This window comes from Phacochoerus africanus, chromosome 1 (assembly GCF_016906955.1).
Source record: "Phacochoerus africanus isolate WHEZ1 chromosome 1, ROS_Pafr_v1, whole genome shotgun sequence".
Classification (NCBI taxonomy): Eukaryota; Metazoa; Chordata; class Mammalia; order Artiodactyla; family Suidae; genus Phacochoerus; species Phacochoerus africanus.
The window spans coordinates 24,272,375-24,294,485 of record NC_062544.1 but is presented as its reverse complement, the minus strand read 5'-3'; the positions used below and the strand labels follow the sequence as shown (position 1 = coordinate 24,294,485).

Below are 22,111 nucleotides of genomic sequence, written 5' to 3'. Positions count from 1 at the left end.
GCGTTGGTGATAACATGCAATATCTTTAATTGTCCTAGCAGCCCTCTTGTTAGCAGTTTTTCACGGGTGAGGAAACTGAGGCTCATAGGTGATGGGGTATGTGGCTGGGACTCCACGGTATCCTGGCTTCTCTTCCTAGACTTATAGCAGGCTACATATTCGAGTCTCTTTTGCAGGAGGTGGGTTCATGGATCCCTCCCTCCTCCCCAGGGAATGTGAGTGGACGTGATTGTATTAACTGCGGCATGGTCCTTTAAAAATAAAATAGTTACACGTGTGATCTTGGCGCTCCTTATCCATCAACCAGTTGAAGGGAGAGGGCTTCCAAGATGCTGAGGACCTAGAAGAAGGCAGAGTCACAAGATGCCAGGAGCCTGGGGCCCTGTGCTGGAGCAGAGCTGTTCCCTTGCTGACTGCTGTGTGAGTGAGGAGTCAGCTCGTTCCGTGTTAACTTAGGTTGGGTTTATCTCTTAAACCAGCGAATGCCATTTACCCTAACTATGCATGGAAACTTCGCAAGTCCTGTTTGGTGAGCAGTTGAGTTAGGATTGTTGCTGTCAAGCTGTCGCCAGGGTGCACAATCTCATCCCCTAAAAGGCCTTTCCAGAATCGTCTATCATTGTGCAACTCTTTACGGGAGAGGTCAAACATTTCATCCTGGTCATTCTAGCACCGGCTCGAGGAAAGGCAAGAGAGGACTTTTTGTTTGTGTGTTTTAACCCAAGACGGTCTCTGTCTCCCATCGTTTGAGGCGGGTGTGGGTGTGGTGGAGGGCTGGGCTGGCCTGAGTGTCACAGGCTCCTTACGGATCATTCAAAGAAGGTTGGTGTAAAGAGAGTTTCACATTCAAGGGAAATGCTGGTGACACGTGAGTCCCCGTGTACTCCGCCGCCCCTTTGGGCCTCCCTGCCACCGGATAGGCTGAGTCAGCAAAAGCTCTGGGCTGGGCAAGCATCTCTCTGCCTTCTTGCCTGAGAGCCACTTTCTACCTGGGTTGGTTGGTGGCACTGGCTGCACCTGCCCCAGGGGGACATAGGACACAGTAGTTAGTTCCCATTTGGCTCTCACTAGGTCAGGATTCCAGGGGGACATTGATCTGTGAGCACATATCCAAGGGGCCCTGACCCCATCGAGTTAAACAAGGCTGCTGAACCAAAGCACCTGAGAGCTGTGTCTGCTTTCTGCCCTCCTGAAGGGGTATGGCCCCAACCTCCTCCAGAAAACAGGGGTGTTCACACAGGCTTCTGCGAAGGATGTTCTTTGGAGTATTTAGGTTCTCCTGATTGCTTGCTCTGCTACCGGGGCCCTCCAGGTCCAGTACAGGGTGTACAGAAGGCTAGCCTGGCCTCTCTCCCTGCCTCCCTCCCCCTGGAAGGCCAGTCCGGTCAGGCTGGAGGACCGGAGGCAGCAGTGATTCAGAGCACTTGCAGGGTCCTGGGGTGATGTGCCACCCAGACCTTGTGGGAGGTTTTGAAATTGACCACAGCCCAGCTTGAATCATTCTACCACTTCCCGGCTGGGTGACAAGTGGCCTCAGTTTCTCCACCTGCAAAGTGAATGATACCAGGAGCTTGTCCTTGAAATCCATCCATGAGATACACTTCCATTTCTCTTTTGGCCACCAGCCTCATCAACTCACACAGTTGACCACATCAGCTCCCTACCTGTTCGCTGCATGGTATCCAGAGCACTTGTTAAGAAATTAAAACGGATTCCCTCTCATTTCTAATTTAAAAAAAAATCCAGTCTTTATGGAATTCCCTTGTGGTTCAGCAGGTTAAGGATCTGGCATTGTCACTGCTGTGGTGCAGGTTCAATTCCTGGCCCTGGGAACTTCTGCATGCCATGGGTGCAGCCAAAAAAAAAAAAAAAAAAAAAAAAAGAAAAAAAAATCCAGTCTTTAATCAGCTCATTTTCTGAAACTTGCCAACCTCTTCTGTTTTCCAGCGTATGTGACCACAGTGCCTTTGCATATACTGTTTCCTGGTCTGGGTTGCATTTCATTCTCTTCACCTGGTTAACTCCTTAACTTTCAGAGCTCAGTGAACTTCTTTTACCTTCTCAGTCTAGGTCACATCCCCAACTCCGTGGTTCCATATTTTTGTGAGCCTTTCCTTGGCACTGAACACCCTGGTCTCACATATGTCTTAGTGTAACCATTTGACTGTTGTCTGTCTGCATCCTTGACTGTACGTTTCATGAGACGAAGGCCCCTGTTTATGACTAGTTACCTCCTTTATCCCCACAACTTAGCCCAGGACCTGACACAGGGCAGTCTCTCAAAAGGATGCTGAATGAATGAAAGGCGAGGATTACATGAAAACATTGTGTGTCAAGCACTGCGCACCGTTCTTGGCATGTAGTGAGCATCCCTAAATACGAGATATCATTGGTCATATTTTTACTCTGTTAGAGTTGGTGGGGAAAAGTTTATCCAAATCATAAGTGCTCTTCTTACTGTGATTGTCCTGCGTGTGCAAGTTTTAAGGTGAAATGATCTAGTCTGGAAGAAAACAGACACACACATATGCACGCACACACACAGCCACACAAATGTGTGTGTCTCCTAGTGTGGCAACAGTGTTCACCTTCAGTTTTATGCAAGCCTCTTCTAGAACTGAAATGTAGTAGCTAGGAGAAGCCTGGCGATCCCAGGAGGGCTGGAGGGAGCCAGAAGACCTCAGGCCCACTCTCCCTCTGCTCCATGCAGAGTGGGGGCTGCAGATGTAGGCAGAGAGCACGCTAGAATTTAGGGCACTTGGGGAACGATCAATGCTTACAAGAGGTCCTTTGAAACGTCAAGATTCCATCTCACCTGAGCGTCTTGACAGCTCCCCTTTTGTCCAGGAAACTTTTTTTTTTTTTTTTGCTTTTTTAGGGCTGCATGTGGGTCATATGGAAAGTTCCATATTAGGGGTTGAATTGGAGCTACAGCTGCCAGCCTACACCACAGCTACAGCACTTTGGGATCCAAGCCGTGTCTGTGACCTACACCACAGCTCATGGCCAGATCCTTAACCCCCTGAGTGAGGCCAGGGATCAAATCCGCCTCCACGCGGCTAATAGGCTTGTTAACTGCTGAGCGGCAACGGGAACTCCTCTCCAGGAAACTTTGACCTTGCCCTCACCTCAAAGCATTTCCACAGAAGATCAGTGTCCACAGGAGTTTTAGAGACTTTATTTATGTATAAACAATTTAAACACTTTGCCATAAATTATCTTTGCCTGTCCCTAGTCTTTGCTTAGCAGCAAATTAAAATTAATATAAAAACTCGATGAACAATTCATACATGTATATTACAAAAAAGTTCCTGTACCAAAGTTCTTATTAGACCTTTTTTTTTGTTTGTTTTTGTTTTTTAACTTTTTTTTGTGTTTTTGTGGGTTTTTAAAATTTTTTCGTTTCTCTCCTCGTGGTGACTGTCATGTGATTGTCTCAGTTTCTGGACCAAACAAACACACTAATAGTTTTAAATCTCAAACAGTGATTGTGCCTTGAGGCTTATGTATGTACAGGGTGATCGGAAGTGGTGCCCGTTAGCAAAAGAGTGTCACGATGCCACACCTCTACTGCAACTGATACCCACGAACTACGGAATCTAAACAGACTACACCCTGTAACTGCGTATTACTGTCCACAATGGAATCTGCAAAGACAAAAGAGTATGAAATTTATCTGGAGTGAGTATAGCCACCATCAGAATTACATCTTACACTCTGCGCTCAAATAAATTAGCTCAGGCCGGACTAAGTGGGGACCTGAGGATTAAGTGCTGAACGGTCTTCTTTCGCTTGGATTTTCCATATTAATTTCCTTTTTTTTTTCCCCCTTGTGTTTTCATAGGTTTTTTTTTTTTTCCCCTTTAAAAAGTATTTCCAGTGCTCACTCTTTCACTTTGATTTCCCCCCCTCCCCCGTCGCTACACACAAATCGCCCCCAAAGTCGTGGTTTAAATGCACCTGTATTGGTTTAAACGAAAACGTCTGTAGTATTGGTCCAACAAGCAGTCTGAGTGGTGGTGCTCAGCTGGTTCTGGGATGCTGGCCCTCACAGATGTCTGTGCGTCGCTCACGTGTGAATGAGTGAGGTAATAGAACAGGAGCCTTCTCCTCTTCACGTCTCTGGTCTTTTTTTGTTTTGTTTTGTTTTGTTTTCAGGTCGGTGTGTTGGTTTTTTTGTGTTTTTTGTTTTTTTTTTCTTCGTGTGTGTGTGTGTGTGTGTGTGTGTGTATGTGTGTGTTCTCTTGTTCCTTTTGGACACGTTGCGTCTCTTTCCGTCTCTTTGCTGTGTAGACCCCGAACAAGTGGGTCATATTGTAGGGGAACTTGGAACGTGGTTGGGTGTTGGTTCATTCGTTTGTCTGGTTTTCCTCAGGAATTTGCAGCCAGGCTTGAGTCTACTTCAGGAGGTGGGACTTCTGGCATGGACAGTAGCATTTGAACTCAAAAAATGTGAGCTTTCTTGCCACTTGGTCTCCTAAAGCAGCCCGGCCGTAGTGCCCCTGTTAGGTCTTCATCTCCTTAGGAGAGGAGATAACAGTTACTCCCGCCGAGCCATCCAGACGAGGAATGGCAGCAGATGATGTTGTTACCTCTTTCCCATCTCATTCTGTCTTAAGAACTGGATGTTGCTGCTACTGTCTGCAAGCTCCGGGTACTGCTCCACGGGGAGCACGTAGTAGCCCTCGTAGCCTTGCACGCGCCCCGTGCTCAGGAGCTGCTGCTTCTCGCCCTCGGTCCACAGGCGGCTGCCCTCTCTGCCGTCCCTGGCTTTCTGCTGCTCCTTGGCCCAGGCAGTGCCCAGGGCCCTCTGCCTGGCCTGGTCCAGGACGCGGGCCTTCTCTTCGTCCAGGCTGTCGGGGGTGAGGCCGTAGCGGATGCTGAGCAGCAGCGTGGAGTACTGGAACTCGATGTTGGTGAACCTTCGAGTCCTGCCGTTGACCAGCAGCGTGGGCTGCGACACGGTCACGTTCACCCCGTTCTCCAGCACCTTGCGGCCAATGGTGGTGCCCAGCGTGAGCAGGTCACCGTCGGCGGAGCCGATCTTCACAAAGTAGTGGGTGTCCTTGCCCTCGATGCTATAGTGCATCTTGTCCAGGTAGTAGGCGTTGTTCAGCACGGACGCCACCTTGCGGCTGTCCTCGCTGGCGATGCTGGACACGCCGGTGGTCACTCGCCCCTCTTTGATGGCGAACATGATGCCTTTGCCGATGATGGGCGTCGTGGTGGCAAACCAGTGGCCTGCTTTCTCCCGGATGCTGGCGTGGAGCTTTTTAGAAATGACCTGCCCTTCAAGAGCCAGAAAGGCCTGGTTGTGCCTCTCGGTGGTCTGCTGGACACCGGTAATGAGCTGTGGGCATAAGAAAACAGGAAGCTGAGAAGGACGGCTGGGTAGCTCAGTGGCAAAGGGTCAGAGACAGGAGGGCTTGGATTCCTACAAGCATGAGTCTCGTGTCTGTTCTGATGGGAGCTAAACTGGTCCTACTATTCAGAACTAGGACAGGTGGGCTGGTTTCCAGGGCTTTCCTCCTGGGAACGGTGCCACGAACTCAAAGAAGGTGGTGCAGCGCTTGCCGGCATCTTCCTCCAGCCTACCGCTTGCTACATCTCTTCGTGATCGCAGAAGAGAGAGTCACTCTGCCCACTGATGGTTGCGCAGCTGCCTTACACACTTTGGGCCCAGGAATATCCTGATCTGCAGGGCAGGGTGTGTGTCTGAGCAGCTCTGAACCTCGCCACTGCAACGTACGTTTCTCTTAGATACTAACTTCTTTGGGTTAGGACTTTGTGACTCAAAGTGTGGCTAGCAGCAGAGGATTCGCCAGCACCCACCCTGTTAGAATAGCAGAATCTCAGGCCCCACTGTTGACCTCAAGGGTCAGATGCTGCATCTTAACCAAGACACCGGAGGTGGCTGGTGTGCCTGTTCCTGTCTGAGAAGCGCCAGACTAAGAGAGGTCGGCTTCATGGGCCGGAGGGAATTTCCCTGGGCATTTTGAGCCATTTGCTTTGGATCCCAGCCCTGAGTCTGCAGAGGGACGAAATCCCCATTATCCTCTTGGCCTTGAGTTCTCCACTCACAAATTATAACTCATCTCAATCGGTGGTTGGGGGACAGGCTGCAATAATGGAAGAGGCTGTGGCTGGGAGGTAACGGCACTTAGATAAATGAGCGAAATGATGGCTATTCATCCACTGAGTGGTCCCCAAGGGGCAGAACTGCGAGAAAGCCGTTCTCAATTACCCAGCAGCTCCTCCTCGTCTCTCTAGTTACACAGTCTGGACAATTATTCAGAGCAGCTGAGGCCCTGCAGACTGTTATCGTGCCAAGCACGGGTTCTGTAGCAGCGGATGCCCAGCCCTCCCATCCGATTGCGGCCGAGGTCTCAGCTGCACCCACATTGAAACTGACCACCCCTTGGTCATCACTGAGGAAGACCCGAGCACAAATGATGTGCCAAAAAAACTCAGTCTGTGTACATTTGGGCCATAAAACACTGAGGTTTTATGTGAGGCATAAAAATGTTCTTTAATGGGACAGAAACTGCAAACCACCATTTTATGACATCCCATAAAAGCCAAAAGGGTTATGATCTTATAGGCAGTACAGATGGTAGGTTGCGGCTAGATTTCTCTGGGCTGCTGTTAATCAAGGAGTGACTCAGGGGTATATACTGAACAGATAATGATGCTACAATTAAGGTAATCATTGAGGCTGGGAAGAAATACGTGCTGTGTGGGACAGGTGACAGCAGCACTGCCATTCACGGGCTATCCTGCAAAACCACCAACTTCAGGCCCCTTTTATACCCAGCTTTGATGTTTTCCTCCGCTCCCGATGTGCCCTCGGATCCCACGAGGTTCTGTTTGCCAGAGGGGACGATGACAGTCATTCGGGTTCCTGGCAGGAAGCTCTGCTTACCTGTCCACTCTCACTTGCTTGACTCTCTGACAGTTCATAGGGTGGAGGTACGAAATACATTTTGGCTCTTGGGAAGCCAGGAATTATGTTGCTAAGCTGAAATCCAAACATCACAAGCCAGCTTTTCACATCTAGGGTGGAAACAAAAATAAAGATTTCTGAAATCATGATGGACAGAAGGCCACAGAGGATCTTGGAGACAGAACAAGATAAAAGGGGAGGGTGGAGTCCAACAGGAGAGGGAGGCAAGAGCCTGGGAAAGGCTCCCGGTCAGGACCCAGAGCTGCTTTAAATGGGTTCTAGGGAGTAGGTGTCATAACAGACGCGGTCAGTTGATACCCCCATGTGGTGCCTTAGGGTAGTGCTGGGGTAAGATGGATGTACTTTCAGATGCCCTTGCTGTGTGACTTTGGGCAAGTTCTTTTTTTTTTTTTTGTCTTTTTAGGGCCACACCTGTGGCATATGGAGGTTCCCAGGCCAAGGGTCCAATTGGAGCTGTAGCTGCCAGCCAACACCACAGCTACAGCAATGTGGGATCTGAGCCTCACCTGAGACCTACACCACAGCTCACGGCAATGCCGGATCCTTAACCCACTGAGTGAGGCCAGGGATCAAATTAGCATCCTCGTGGATACTAGTCAGGTTGGCTAACCACTGAGCCCCCACGGGAACTCCTTTGCCTCTCTCTCTCTCTTTGTTTTTTTTTTCCACGGGAGGGGTGTGCAAGTTCTTGCCCCTCTCTCAGCCTCAGTTTCTTCAGATGTGAACTGGGACCATGATTATAATCGCAATGGGTTGTTGTGAGGATTGAAGGAGAAAACCCGTGTAAAGGGCTTATTATAGTGTCTGGCCCATAGGTTGCTCAATAAATATGAGTTCCTTCATTGGCCTGTAATAGATGCTCCCATAATACTTGCCAATCAGTGTGCTTAGAAGCCAGAGATACAGTGATCTGCTAGATGTGGATGTGACAATGAACACCGTGAAGGACCTCTGGGTGGGGATTGCTGTGCTGAGGCTGGTTCATTAGGGACAGGGGGTTCCTTGAGTGTAAGGAATGCACAGAATCTTCTGGCTCCCGAGACCCTTTTCCTAAGTGTCTCCTCATCAAAGAGAGGTCAGCAGAGAGCCCTGAGTGCTCAGAGTTAGATTGCCCCTCCCTGCTAGGGGTCAGGATTGAGTCCGCTCCATTGTCATTCTCACCACCTCTGTTCCTGAATTCCTCCTTAGTGATTTCATTACACAAGCTGTTGATGCTTCCAGCATCCTGGCCTCTTAGTTTTTTTGATGATCTGTCTTTTCCCACTAACTCTCCTGCTCATCCTCTGGACCTTGCTACCATCAATAATTCTGATCTCCCTATTATCTCAGTTTCATGTAGATCACTCTCTACACCACAGCGGGAACTCCTCCACTTTACTCCCTTTTAAAAAAGTCTTTTTAGGGCCACACCCGTGGCATATGGAAGTTCCCCGGCTAGGGGTCAAATCGGTGTCAAAGCCACCGGCCTACACCTCAGCAACATCAGATCCGGGCCGCATCTGCCACCTACGCTGCAGCTTGCAGCAATGCGGGATCCTTAACCCACTGAGTGAACCCGCATCCCCATGGATACTAGTTGGGTTCGTTAACCACTGAGCCACAACAGGAACTCCAGAATCATTCCCGTGTATATGTTCTCAGTTCCTAGCCCCTTTCTCAGTTCATCACACTTGCCTGGTTGAAATCACAATTTTGGTTAAATCACCAAAGGCTCTGCCTAGTCCATGTTGGTCCCTGGGCAGCAGAAATGAACATAACCATGCTGGCTGGTGTGACTTGAAATTCCTGCCCATGCACCCCAATTGCACCTCCCTGCTGCCTGGCAGTCTGACTATACCTGCTTCCTGCATTCGGTCTTTCTTCCAATCTCCTGGGTGATTTTTCATCTCGTCTCTCTTAAAACCTCCCACAGCTTCTTCCCCTTCATCACTCTTGCAACTGGCTTTATTTCCTCTTCTCCTGAGAGAATTGATGCTTTTCCCTAAACTCGCATCATATTTGCCAGCCTACCAGCATCTGCACCCTTATTCCTGCCTTCTTCCTGTTCCTCTAGATGAGTTGTTGGAATCTGTTGGAATCAACCGTCCACTTGTGCACCAGTTCACATTCACTTTGGCCCATCAGGGTCATTACTCTGGCAACTCATTCTCTCCATCAATTTACTCCTCCTTCCAATGGATCAACCCCATCAGCATACAAACATACTATGACATGCCCAACCTAAAAAATTCCTCCCTAGAGTTCCCTGATAGCCTTCAGAGTTAAGGATCTGATGTCACTGCTGTGGCTCGTGTTCGATCCCTGGGCTGGGAACTCCTACATGCTGTGGATGAGGCCAAAAACCAAAATTCCTCTCTTATCTCTGCTTCTCAACTTAGCCACCACCTGGGTTTTACCCCCTTTACAAGAACTCCTCAAACTCAAAATAATTTTCTAGACTCACTGTTTCCCATTCTCCTTTGAATCAGGCTTTGCTCCCAAATGCTCATTAACACAACTCTTGTCAAGGTCATAAATGATCTCCTTGTTGCTGAGTCCGGTGTTGACTGTGGTAGTCTTATTGGACCTGTCGGAAGTGTCCGATTAGCAGAACGCTCCTGCATCTCTCCGTCTTGGTTTTCTGCACGATACATTCTCTCGTTGTCCTTGTCCTACCTTCGTGGCCACTCCTTGTCCCTCTCTGGTTCCCCCTCACCTCCCTGATCTGAATGCTGGGATGTCCTAGGCTCCGTCTGCGAACGACTTCTCCAGTCTATCAACTCCTCCAAACATGGCGATCCTCTCCAGACTCAAGGCCCTCAATGTCATGTACATGCTGATGCCCACTCCAGAGTTGCTAACTCCATGCAGGACCCCTCCCTCACCTTCAAGCTGGTGTATCTAATTACACTTCAGTCTTCTCTCCAAAACCAAACTTCTCTTCTTCCTCTCTACACCTGTCCCACTATAGTCTTCTCCATCCCAGGTAACAGCAGCTCCATTCTTCCTGCTACCGTTCTTGGTCTCTTTTGTTCTCTCTCCATGTCTAATCCATCAGTGAATAAGTTTCACCATTTTAAACACTTTAAAATGCACAATTTAATAGCTTCCAGCACCTTCACAATGTTGTACAACCATCACTTCTATCAAATTCCAGATCGTGTTCCTCAGCCCAAAGAAACCTCATACCTGTTAGCAGTCATGCTGCATTCTTCTTTTTCTTCACTTCCTGACAACCACCACTGTTTTCTGTCTCTGGATTTGCCTATTCTGGACATTTCATATAAATGAAATCATACAATATGTGGCCTTTTGTGGCTGGCTTCTTTGATTTAGCATAATGTTTTCAAGGTTCATCCATGTTATAGCCTGTGTCAGTACTTCATTCATTTTTATGGTTGAATAATACTGTTTGGATATAACACATTTTGTTTATTCATCAGTTAATGGATATTTGAATTGGTTACACTTTTGAAAAACTATTATGGATAATGCTATTATGAACATTCATGTACAAATATGTCTTTTTAATTCATCATGAGATTTTACTATTAGGATAGCAGTAAAAGTTGTAGTTGATTTACAATGTAGTGTTAGTTTCAGGTGTATAGCAAACTTGTTCAGATGTATATATTATATATACATACATACATAGATACATATATATAATATAATATATAAAATAGTCTTTTCAGATTATTTTCCCTTATAGGTTATTACAAGATACTGAATACAGTTCTCTGTGCTATACAATAGGTCCTTGTTATTTATCTATTTTATATATAGTAGTGTGTATCTGTTAACCCCAGACTCCTAATTTATCCTTCCTTCCCCCTTTCCTCTTTGGTAACCATAAGTTTGAATTTAACATTGGGGTCTATTTCTGTTTTGTAAATAAGTGCTATCATTTTTTTTTAGATTGTACATATATGTGATAGCATTATGATATCTGTCTTTCTCTGATCTTAGTATGATAATCTCTAGGTCTATTCATGTTGCTGCAAGTGACATTTCATTCTTTTTATGGTTGTGTAATATCCCATTCTATATATGTACCATGTCTTTTTTAGTTTTTTAACTTTTAAGTTAAAAATTATTTATTATGGTTGATTTACAGTGTTTTGTCAATTTCTGCTGTACAGCAAAGTGACATAGTTATACATACATACATATATGTACACACACTCTTTTTTTTTTTACATTATCCTCCATCATGTTCCCATCAAGGTGGTTAGATATAGTTCCCTGTGCTATACAGCAGGATCTCATTGCTTTTCCACTCCAAATGCAATAGTTTGCACGTACTAACCCCAAACTCCCAGCCCATCCCACTCCCTCCCCCTTCCCCTGGGCAACCCAAGTCAGTTCTACATGTCCATAAGTTTGTTTCTTTGTAGTAGATAGGTTCATTTGTGCCATATATTAGATTCCAGATAAAAGTGATATCATTTGATATTTGTCTTTTTCTTTTTCAATTAGTATGAGAGTCTCTATTTCCATCCATGTTGCTGCAAATGGCATGAATTTTTTCTTTTTATGGCTGAGTAGTATTTCATTGTGTATATATACATCTTAATCTGTTCATCTATTGATGGACATTTAGGTTGTTTCCATGTCTTGGCTATTGTGAATAGTGCTGCAGTGAACATACGGGTGCATGCATCTTTTTCTATGAAACTTTTGTCTGGATATATGCCCAGGCATGGGATTGCTGGGTCATATGATAGTTCTATATTTAGTTTTCTGAGGTACCTCCATACTGTTTTCCATAGTGGTTGTACCAACTTAGATTTCCACCAACAGTGTAGGAGGGCTCCCTTCATACCCTCTCCAGCAGATGTTATTTGTGGACTTAACTAATGATGGCCATTCTGACAGGTGTGAAGTGGTACCTCATAGCACTTTTGATTTGCATTTCTCTTATAGTGATGTTGAGCATTTTTTCATGTGCCTGTTGGCCATCATCATGTCTTCTTTGGAGAAATGTCTATTCAGGTCTCTGCCCATTTTTCCTTGTTTTTTTTTTTTTTTGCTGTTGAGTTGTATGAATTGTTTGTGTATTTTGGAGATTAAGCCCTTGTCAGCTGAATCATTTGAAACCACTTTCCACCATTCTGTAGGTTGTCTTTTTGTTTTTTTAATGGGTTTCCTTTGCTGTGCAAAAGTTTGTTAAGTTTGATTAAGTCTCATTGGTTTATTTTTGTTTTTATTTCTATTGCTTTGGGAAACTGACCTAAGAAAATATTTGTATGGTTGATGTCAGAGAATGCTTTGCTTATGTTCTCTTCTAGGAGTTTGATGGTGTCCTGTCTTAGGTTTAAGTCTTAAGCCATTTTGAATTTATTTTTGTGCCTGGTGTGAAGATGTGTTCCAGTTTGATTGATTTACATGCAGCTGTCCAGATTTCCCAGTACCACATGGTGAAGAGACTTTTTCCCATTTTGTATTCTTGCCTCCTTTGTTGAAGATTAATTGACCACAGGTGTCTGGGTTTATTTCTGGGTTCTCTGTTCTTTTCCATTGGTCTGTATGTCTGTTTTGGTACCAGTACCACACCATCTTGATTACTGTAGCTTTGTGGTATTGTCTGAAGTCTGGTAGAGTTATGCCTCCTGCTTGGTTTTTTGTTCCTCAGGATTGTTTTGGCAATTCTGGGTCTTGTATGGTTCCATATAAATTTTTGGATTGTTTGTAATAGTTCTGTGAAAAATGTCATGGGTAATTTGATAGGGATTGCACTGAATCAGTAGATTGTTTTGTATGGTATGGCCATTAGTGATATTAATTCTTTCAGTTCGGGAACATGGAATATCTTTCCATTTCTTTGAATCCTCTTTAATTTCCTCGATTAATGTTTTATAGTTCTCAGCAAATGAGTCTTTCATCTCCTTGGTCAGGTTTATTCCTAGGTATTTAATTTTTGGGGGTGTGATTTTAAAAGGTACTGTATTTTTATATATCTTTCTAATATTTCATTGTTAGTATACAGAAATATGACTGGATTTCTGAATGTTAATCTTATATCCTTCCACTTTGCTGAATTCATTGATCAGTTGAGTAGCTTTTGTGTGGAGTCCTTGGGGTTTCCTATATATAGTATGATGTCATCTGCATACAGTGATAATTCTCCCTCTTCTCTTCCAATTTGGATAGCTTTTATTTCTTTTGTTTGTCTGACTGCTGTGGCTAGGACTTCTAATAGTATGTTGAACAAAGTGGTGAAAGTAGGCATCATTGTCTTGTTTCAGATTTTAATGGGAAGGCTTTTCTCCACTGAGTATTATATTTGCTATGGGTTTGTCGTAAATGGCTTTTTATTATGTTATGTTCCCTCTATACCCACTTTGGTAAGAGTTTTTTTTTTTTTTATCATGAATGGATGTTGTACTTTGTCAAATGCTTTTCTGCATCTGTTGAGATGATCATGTAGTTTTTGACTTTCCTTTTGCTAATGTGGTATATAACATTGATTTGTGTATGCTGAACCATCCTTGTGAACCTGGGATGAATCCCACTCGGTCGTGGTGTATGATGTTCTTTATATGTTGTTGGATTCAGTTGGCTAAAATTTTGTTGAGAATTTTTGTGTCTATATTCATCAAAGATACTGGCCTATACTTTTCTTTTTTGGTGTTATCTTTGTCTGGTTTTGGTGTTAGGGTGATGGTGGCATCATAGAATGTCTTTGGGAGTGTTCCTTCTCCTTCAGTCTTTTGGAAAAGTTTAAGAAGGATAGGTATAAGTTTCTCTTTGTATGTTTGGTAGAACTTGCCTATGAAGCCATATGGCCCTGGACTTTCTGTTTGTAGGGAGTGTTTTTATTACATACTCAATTTCATTTCTAGTGATCAGTCTGTTCAGTTGATCTCTTTCTTCTTGATTCAGTTTTGGCAGGCTGTAAGTCTCTAGAAAGTTATCCATTTCTTCTAGGTTGTCAAATTTCTTGGTGTACAATTGTTCATACAATATCTTATGTTGTTTTTTTTTTTTGTATTTCTGCAGTATCTGTTGTGGTTTCTCTTTTCCTTATTTTGTTTATTTGGGGTTTTTTCTGTACTCTCTCGGTGAGTCTGGCCAGAGGTTTGTCAATTTTGTTTACCTTTTCAAAGACTCAGCTCTTGATTTTATTGATTTTTTTTCTATTTTTTTGAATCTGTATTTATTGAGTTCCTCTCCAATCTTTATGATTTCTTCCCTTCTGCTGACTTTACGTTTTGTTTATTATTCTTTTTCTAATTCATTTAGGTGGTGGGTTAAGTTGTCAATTCGAGATTTTTCTTCTTTTTTGAGGAAAGCCTGTACTTCTATGAATTTCCCTCTAAGCAGTGCTTTTGCAGCATCCCATAGATTTTGAATGGTTGTGTCTTCATTATCATTTGTCTTGAGGTATTTTTAAATTTCCTTGTTGATTTCCTCATTGACCCACTGGTTTTTTAGTTGCATGTTGTTTAGTCTCCATGTAGTCAGTTTTTTCTCATTTCTTTTCCTGTGGTTGATTTCTAGTTTCATGGCCTTGTGGTCAGAGAAGATACTTGAAATAATTTCTATACTCTTAAATGTGTGAGGTTAGCTTTGTGCCCCAGTATGTGATCAATCCTCGAGAATGTTCCATGAGCACTTGAGAAGAGTGCATATTCTGATTTTTTTTTTGGATATAATGTCCTGAAAATGTCAATTAAGTCTAACTTTTCTATTTTGTAATTTAGGATCTCCATTGCCTTATTAATTTTCTGTCTAGAGGATCTGTCCATTGATGTGAGTGGGGTGTTAAAAGTCTCCTACTATGATTGTATTCCCATCAATTTCTCCTTTTATGTCTGTTAGTATTTGCTGTAGGTATCTGGGAGCTCCTATAGTAGGCGCATAGATATTGATGATTGTAGTATCCTCTTCTTGAATGGATCCTTTTACCATTAAATGGTGTCCTTCTTTGTCTTTCTTTATGGCCTTCATTTTAAAGCCCATTTTGTCTGATATGAGTATTGCAACTCCTGCTGTTCTGTCTTGTCCATTGGCATGAAATATCTTTTCCCATCCCCTCACTTTCAATCTATATGTGTCCTTTGTCCTAAGGTGAGTCTCTTATAGACAGAAGATTATGGGTTTTTGCTTTTTTATCTGATCTGCCACTCTGTGTCTTTTGATTAGAGCATTCAGTCCATTGACATTTAAAGTAATTATTGATAAATATGTATTTATGCCATTTTAAACCTTGCTTTCCAGTTGATTCTGTATTTCTCCTTTGTTCCTTTCTTTTTTTGGTTGGATGATTTCCTTTTATTTTATGCTTGTCTTCTCTTCTTTTTAGTTTTTGTGAATGTATTGTTTAGTTTTGATTTGTGGTTGCCCTGTTTTTCAAATGTGTTAACCCCTTCCTATATCTGCTTGCTTTAGCCTTATAGTCATATAGGCTCAAGCACATTGTAATAAAGAAGAGTCTAGATTTTCTTACTTTCCTTCCCCGCATTTTATGATTTTGATGTCCTTTTAAAACATCTTCATGTTTATCGTTTTGCTGTTCTTTGTATTTATCATTGTTTTTACAATAGGTTTTTTTTTTCTTTTAGATCTGTATACTTGCTTATTTAAGTGATTACTTTCCAATTGTGATTTCCTCCACCCTATTTCTTCTTACTTCTTTTTTATTTAGAGGAGCCCTTTCAGTATTTCTTTTAGAATGGGTTTAGTATTTTTGCATTCTCTTAGTTTTTGCTTGTTGGAGAAATTCTTTATTTCTCCTTCTGTTTTCAATGATTTTCTTGCTGGGTGGAGTATCTAGGCTGCAAATTTTTCTCTTTTAGGACTTTGAGTATATCTTGTCACTCTCTTCTGGCCTGTAGTGTTTCTGTTGAGAAATTGGCCTAAAGCCTTATAACTCTTTGTTTTTCTCTTGCTGCCTTTAGAATCCTCTCTTTAACTTTTGAAAATTTTATTTTATTTTATTTTTATTTTTTTTTAGGGCTGTGTCTGTGGCATATGGAAATTCTCAGGCTAGGGGTTGAATCGGAGCTAAAGCTGCCAGCCTTCGCCACAGCCACAACAATGCAGGATCTGAGTTGCATCTTCGACCTACGCCATAGCTCATGGCAATGCCAGATCCCTAACCCACTCAGTGAGGCCAGGGATCGAACCCGCAACCTCATGGTTCCTAGTTGGATTCATTTCCACTATGCCACAGTGGGAACTCCTACCATTTTTATTATAATATGCCTTGGTGTGGGCCTGTTTGCATTCAACTTGTTTGGGACCCTCTGTGCTTCCTGTATCTTGTTTCTTTTAGATTTGGAAAATTTTCAGCCATAATTTTTTCAAATATATTTTCAATCCCCTTCTCCTGGAATCCCTATTACATGTAGGTTTGCCTGCTTTATATTATCCCATAGATTTCTTGTATTGCTCTCATGCTTTTTCATTTGGTTTTCTGTCTGCTATCCTGACTGGGTGATTTCCATTATTCTAGCTTCCAAGTCACTGATTTGTTCCGCTGCATTATTCATTCTGCTCTTCAGTGCCTATAACTCAGCTTTCATCTTTGCAAATGCATTTTCTACTTTTTCTTGACTCCTTATATTTTCTAGTTCCTTTCTAAAGTAATTTGCATTACTGTTCATATCAGCTCTTAATTCCTTCTTATTCACTCTTTATTCCTTTAGTGTTTTCACTGTCTCCTTTTTGAACTTGGTTTCTATTAGACTGCAGAGGTCTGTTTCATTGTTTGCTCCTTCAGGGGAATTCTTGTGTTCTCTTAGCTGGGAATGGTTTCTGAGCTTCTTTATTTTGTTGATATTTTTCATATTCTGTGAGTTTAGAGAAAGCAACTACTATAGTCTTGGAGGGCTATTTATATGCGAGAATGCCCCTGGGTATTTTTTGAGGGCTTATTACTATTTATTTTTGGTATGAGGGCTGCTGTTGGTTTGGATGCTTGCTGTCTCTTTCCTCCGTGTGTTCAGGCTGTTATCCACTTGATAGGGTGCTTTGCGTGCTTTCAGGGAGATGGCAGCAATGGGCAGGGCTAGTAGCCAGTGCCTGATTGCTGGGCCCTTGACAGTGGCAAGGACCTGTGGGAAGGTGGCATAGGCTGCTCCTAGTTTCAGGGTTCTGGGAAGTGACAGTGACCCTCAGGCAAGTGTAGGTGGTGCCTGGAGTATTTGGCAGTGGCAGTAGCAGAGCAAATACTCTCACTCCAGGGGAGTGAGAGCCACAGCAGGTGGTGCTTGGTTGCAGTGCCCTCCTCTGTGCTGACCTCTGAGGTGACTGGGGCTACAGGTGGTGCCTGTTCATGGACCCCCTCTGGAGTCTGAGATGACTGCAGTTGTTTACCCTTGCTGCCTGTAGACCATGTGAGAGGCACCCTCTTGTGCTTAGCCCTAGCAGAAGGCACTGCCACCTGTAGTCTGTGCAGGAGGGGCCTGTCACTCATAGCCTGCACACGAGTGCCTCACTGCCTGTAGCCCCAGCCTCTGAAGGTCTGCACTTGAGCAGAGAAAGATATTCCTATGGCAGTCTGCCCCTCCTCTTTCCCTCCCCAGCAATGGCTCCTTAATTCTCCTGCAGGCCCAGACCTTCTCCTGGGTTCCCTCAGCTGTGGCGCTCTGCTCCTTAGCCCCTCAGGCTGTCTTCACACAGCCAATCCTAGTCCTCTCCTTGGAATTGACTTCCAGAGCCTGAATCTTAGTGCCCAGTCCCCTTCCAAGCCTCTCAGGCTGTGGTGTCCTGGGAAGTGATACCAATGGCCGTTCTGGCTCTCTGATGTGCCCCCCTCAGTTCAGCTGCTTCTGTACTTTTCTCTGAGGCTTTGAGGTCCCTCTGTCTCAGCTGATCTCCCTGTCAGGTGCCTTCCCAGGGTGTGCGTTCCTTTCCTCTTTCACAGCTCCCTCTCGGAAGTGCTAGTCCCATCCTGATTCCTTTCTCTCTCTCTGTTTTTTTTTTCTCCTTTTGCTCTACCCAGTTATGTGGAGGGTTTCTTGCCCTTTTTGGAGGTTTAAGGTCTTCTCCCCGCATTCAGTAGGTGTTCTGTGCAAATTGTTCTACATGTAGATGGTTTTCTTTGCTGTGTTTGTGGGAGAAGGCAAGCACCATATCTGACTCCTCTACCATCTTGATCCTGCCTCTGTACCCCATCGTCTTTATCCATTCATCTGTTAATGGATATTTAGGTTGTTTCCATGTTCAGGATATTGTAAATAGTGCTGCTGTGAACATTCTGGTGCATGTATCTTTCTGATTTGAGTTTTTTTCTTTTCCAGCTACACGCCCGGGTGTGGGATTACTGGATCGTATGGTAATTCTATGTTTAATTTAAGGAATATCCATAAACTACATGGAGGTTCCTTATAGTGTTTTCTATAGTGGCTGCACCAGATTCCATTCCCGCTAACAGTATAGAAGGTTTCCCTTTCCTCCACACCCAGCATTTATGTTTGTAGACTTTTTTGATGATCATAGACATTTATGTTTGAAAACCTGTTTTCAGTTCTCTTGTGTACACATCTAGGTGTGGAGCTGCTGGGTCATATGGTTAAATTCTTTAACTTTTAAAACAGACCAGAGTTGGAGTTCCCATTGTGGTTCAGCAGTAATGAACCCGACTAGGATCCATGAGGATGCAGGTTCGATCCCTGGTCCCACTCAGTGGGTTAAGGATCCAGCATTGCCATGAGCTGTGGTGTAGTTCACAGGCATGGCTTGGATCTGGCATTCCTTTGGCTGTGGTATAAGTGGGCAACTGCAGTTCCAATTTGACCCTTAGCCTGGGAACTTTACTATGCCACAGTTCTGGCCCTAAAAAGCCAAAAAAAAAAAAAAAAAGACCCAAGTCTGTATCTGCTTCTCGCCACTTCAGCCACCTCCCCCGAGGCCCATCACCTCTTGCCTCGACTCCTACCTGGCCTCCCTGCTTTCACCTCTGTGCTCCATATCTCTTGTCAGCGGCTGGAATGAGCCTTTAATCATGGAACAGCCCCTTCCATTCCTCTGCTCAGAACACTCTGGGAACCCTTTGTTTCTCTTAGTGGAAAAGTCAAAGTTCTGCTAATGGTCTGTAGGGACCCGTGCCCATGATCTCTCTGACCTCGTTGTCTCCTGCTCTCTCGGCTCCAGCTTCTGTGCTATTTCTTGAACATGCCAGATGCACACTCATCTCCGGGCATTGGCACCAGCAACCTCCCTGCCTGGAGTGTGCTACCCTGAAGGCATCTTCTGGCCCTCTCCTTCTTTTCCCTTTTACAAGTTTTGCTCAGATGCTGCCTTTTCCGTAAGGGCAACCTCACCTGCCAGTATCCACCCTCAGATCCCAAGTCCCCTCCCCCCATTCACCCTCCCACCCCTGAAATGTAACCACACTCTGACATGTTGTCTCACTTGGGTAGTTATTATACTTATTGTCTCTCTCCCTCACTGAGAATGTCAGCTCCACCAGGACAGGGAGCTAAAAAATCTGTTTTGGGAGTTCCTGTCATGGCTCAGTGGTTAACGAATCCGACTAGGAACCATGAGGTTGCGGGTTCGATCCCTGACCTTGCTCAGTGGGTTAAGGATCTGGCGTTGCCGTGAGCTGTGGTGTAGGTTGCAGACGCAGCTTGGATCCTGAGTTGCTGTGGCCCAGGTGTAGGCCGGCAGCCACAGCTCCGATTGGAACCCTAGCCTGGGAACCTCCATATGCCGTGGGAGCGGCCCAAGAAATGGCAAAAATACAAAAAAAAAAAAAATCCGTTTTATTTACTGATGTCGCCCCAGGCCTGGCACAAAAATACATGCTCAATAAGTATCTGTGGAATGGATGAGTGAACAAACTCTGAACACCTGTGTCAAAGGTACTCTGAGTTGTATGTGTGACGGAGGAGCTGTCTGTAGCGGCCTGAGGACATCCTTCTGAAGGGGCTGAGGAGGGTCTCCCCACCTCCCACCCTGGGAGGGCTGTGAGGGATGTAATGTTGACTTTTGTACTGAGCGTACAGGCCCAGAAGAGCTCTCTGGTGAGGGGGACTCTGGGGTCCACATGTAATCATCAGCCGTGGGCACAGACTAGTTTGTTGAATGACTTGGCATCTACAGATGTGAGTGAGAGCCCACTGAAGAGTCATTTAACATCAGTAATCATCCCGAGAAATGCCATCAAAACCACTGTAAGACCCCACCTCATACGTGTCAGACGCTCTCATCCAAAAAACAAGACACGCTGTGTTGGCGAGGATGTAGAGAAAAGGGAACACTCAGGCACTGCTGATGGGAATGGAAATTGGTGCAGCCACTATGGAAAATAGCATCGAGGGTCCTCAGAAGTTAAAAACAAAATTACTATAGGATCCAGCAGTTTCACTCCTGGGTATTTATCCAAGGAAAACACTCATTTAAAAAGATACATACATCCATTGCGCATCGCAGCACTATTTGCAATAGCCAAGATATGGAACCTAAGTGTTCACGGACAGGTGAATAGATAAAGAAGATGCGTGTGAGATACACATTATATATTATGCATATATGATATACATTCTATATAATGGAACATTACTCAGCTATAGAGAAGAATGAAATCTTGTCATATGTGACAACATGGATGGACCTGGAGGGTATAATGCTAAATAAGTCAGAGAAAGACAAACACCATATGTTTTCACTTTTTTTTTGTCTTTTCTAGGGCCACACCCATGGCATATGGAGATTCCTAGGCTAGGGGTCGAATCGGAGCTGTAGCCGCCAGCCTATGCCACAGCCACAGCAATGCCAGATCCAAGCCGCATCTGCAACCTACAACACAGCTCATGGCAACGCTGGATCCTCAACCTACTGAGCGAGGCCAGGGATTGAACCTACAACCTCATGGTTCCCAGTCGGATTCATTAACCACTGAGCCACGACGGGAACTCCCAGTATGTTTTCATTTAAATGTGGAATCTAAAAAATAAAACAGGAGTTCCCTGGTGGCCTAGTGCTTAAGGGTTTCGGCATTGTCACTGCTGTGGCTCAGGTTCGATTCCTGGCCTGGAATTTCTACAAGCTGTGGGCACAGCCAAGAAAACCAAATAAACAGCAAAAGGGCTATATTGCTAAAATAAAAGGTTATAGTAAACTTTTGGGAAAAAAACCCCAATAAATGAACAAACATAATAAAACAGAAACAGACTCAAAGATATAGAGAACAAACAGGTGGTTGCCAGAGGGGAGGAGAGTAGGGGATGGGCTAAATAGGGGAAGGGGATTAAGAGGTACAACTCTGGTTATAAAATAGATCACAGGGATGTAATGTACAACACAGGGGATATAGTCAATAGTATTGTAATAACTTTGGTGTGTATTCTGTAAAAATATTGAATCACTAAAACTAACATAATATTGTAAGTCAACCACAGTTCAATAAAAAAATCACTTAAGAATATAGGTTTGAAATTGCCTTAAAAAGTGTGTCAGCATCGAGCAGAGAAAAGTCTGGCTTTAGTCCAGCAACGATCATACATTCACGCAGCATCTCTCTGCAAAATAGGTGCTGAGGGCTGTGCGGCGTGGATTTCCGGACTTTGGTTATTCGTAGTCACCCGTCACAACCACCTGTCCTGCTGGTTTTGTCATAGCCAGCTATCACCTGTGCTCGTATTTACTATCTAATTTAACATGTCTGTGCCTTTTTAAGCAAATCCGTGTTAAAAAAGACACTTTATGTCACTACAAGCAGTGAAGAAGCAGACTCACTTGATGCAAACGGAAAACAATTGTAAAATTAAAACAAAGCCATGCAATTAAATTGGAGCATGATTTTGTTACCTGCTACTGAGGGAGTCTTAGACCCGCTCTCGCCATTAAAAAGGGAGATTAGAAGTGTTAATGAGGTATTAAATACATACAGCGCCAAGTGGAGGTTTTCTCCCCTGCCAAGTCGGAAGAATAAAAAGAGCACTGAAAAGAGACTAACTTGGAGTTCCCGACGTGGCGCAGTGGTTAACGAATCCGACTAGGAACCATGAGGTTGCGGGTTCGGTCCCTGGCCTTGCTCAGTGGGTTAAGGATCTGGCGTTGCCGTGAGCTGTGGTGTAGGTTGCAGACGTGGCTCGGATCCCGCGTTGCTGTGGCTCTGGCGTAGGCCGGCGGCTGCAGCTCTGATTCGACCCCTAGCCTGGGAACCTCCATATGCCGAGGGAGCAGCCCAAAGAAATAGCAAAAAGACAACAA

At 44.4% G+C, this 22,111-nt stretch overlaps 1 protein-coding gene across 1 annotated transcript in view; it reads right to left on the bottom strand.

The window, feature by feature from the left end:
- Positions 1 to 3,156: 3,156 nt before the first annotated feature.
- The window catches only part of LOC125129111 (teneurin-2), a 527,939-nt gene continuing 508,984 nt past the window's right edge, over positions 3,157 to 22,111 (bottom strand). The window contains exons 26-27 of the mRNA XM_047783492.1: positions 6,923 to 7,053; positions 3,157 to 5,350 (exon numbers count right to left, since the gene is read on the bottom strand). Of these exons, the coding sequence (XP_047639448.1) occupies positions 4,589 to 5,350; positions 6,923 to 7,053 (893 nt within the window). The 3' untranslated portion in view covers positions 3,157 to 4,588. The remainder of the gene's footprint in view (positions 5,351 to 6,922; positions 7,054 to 22,111) is intronic.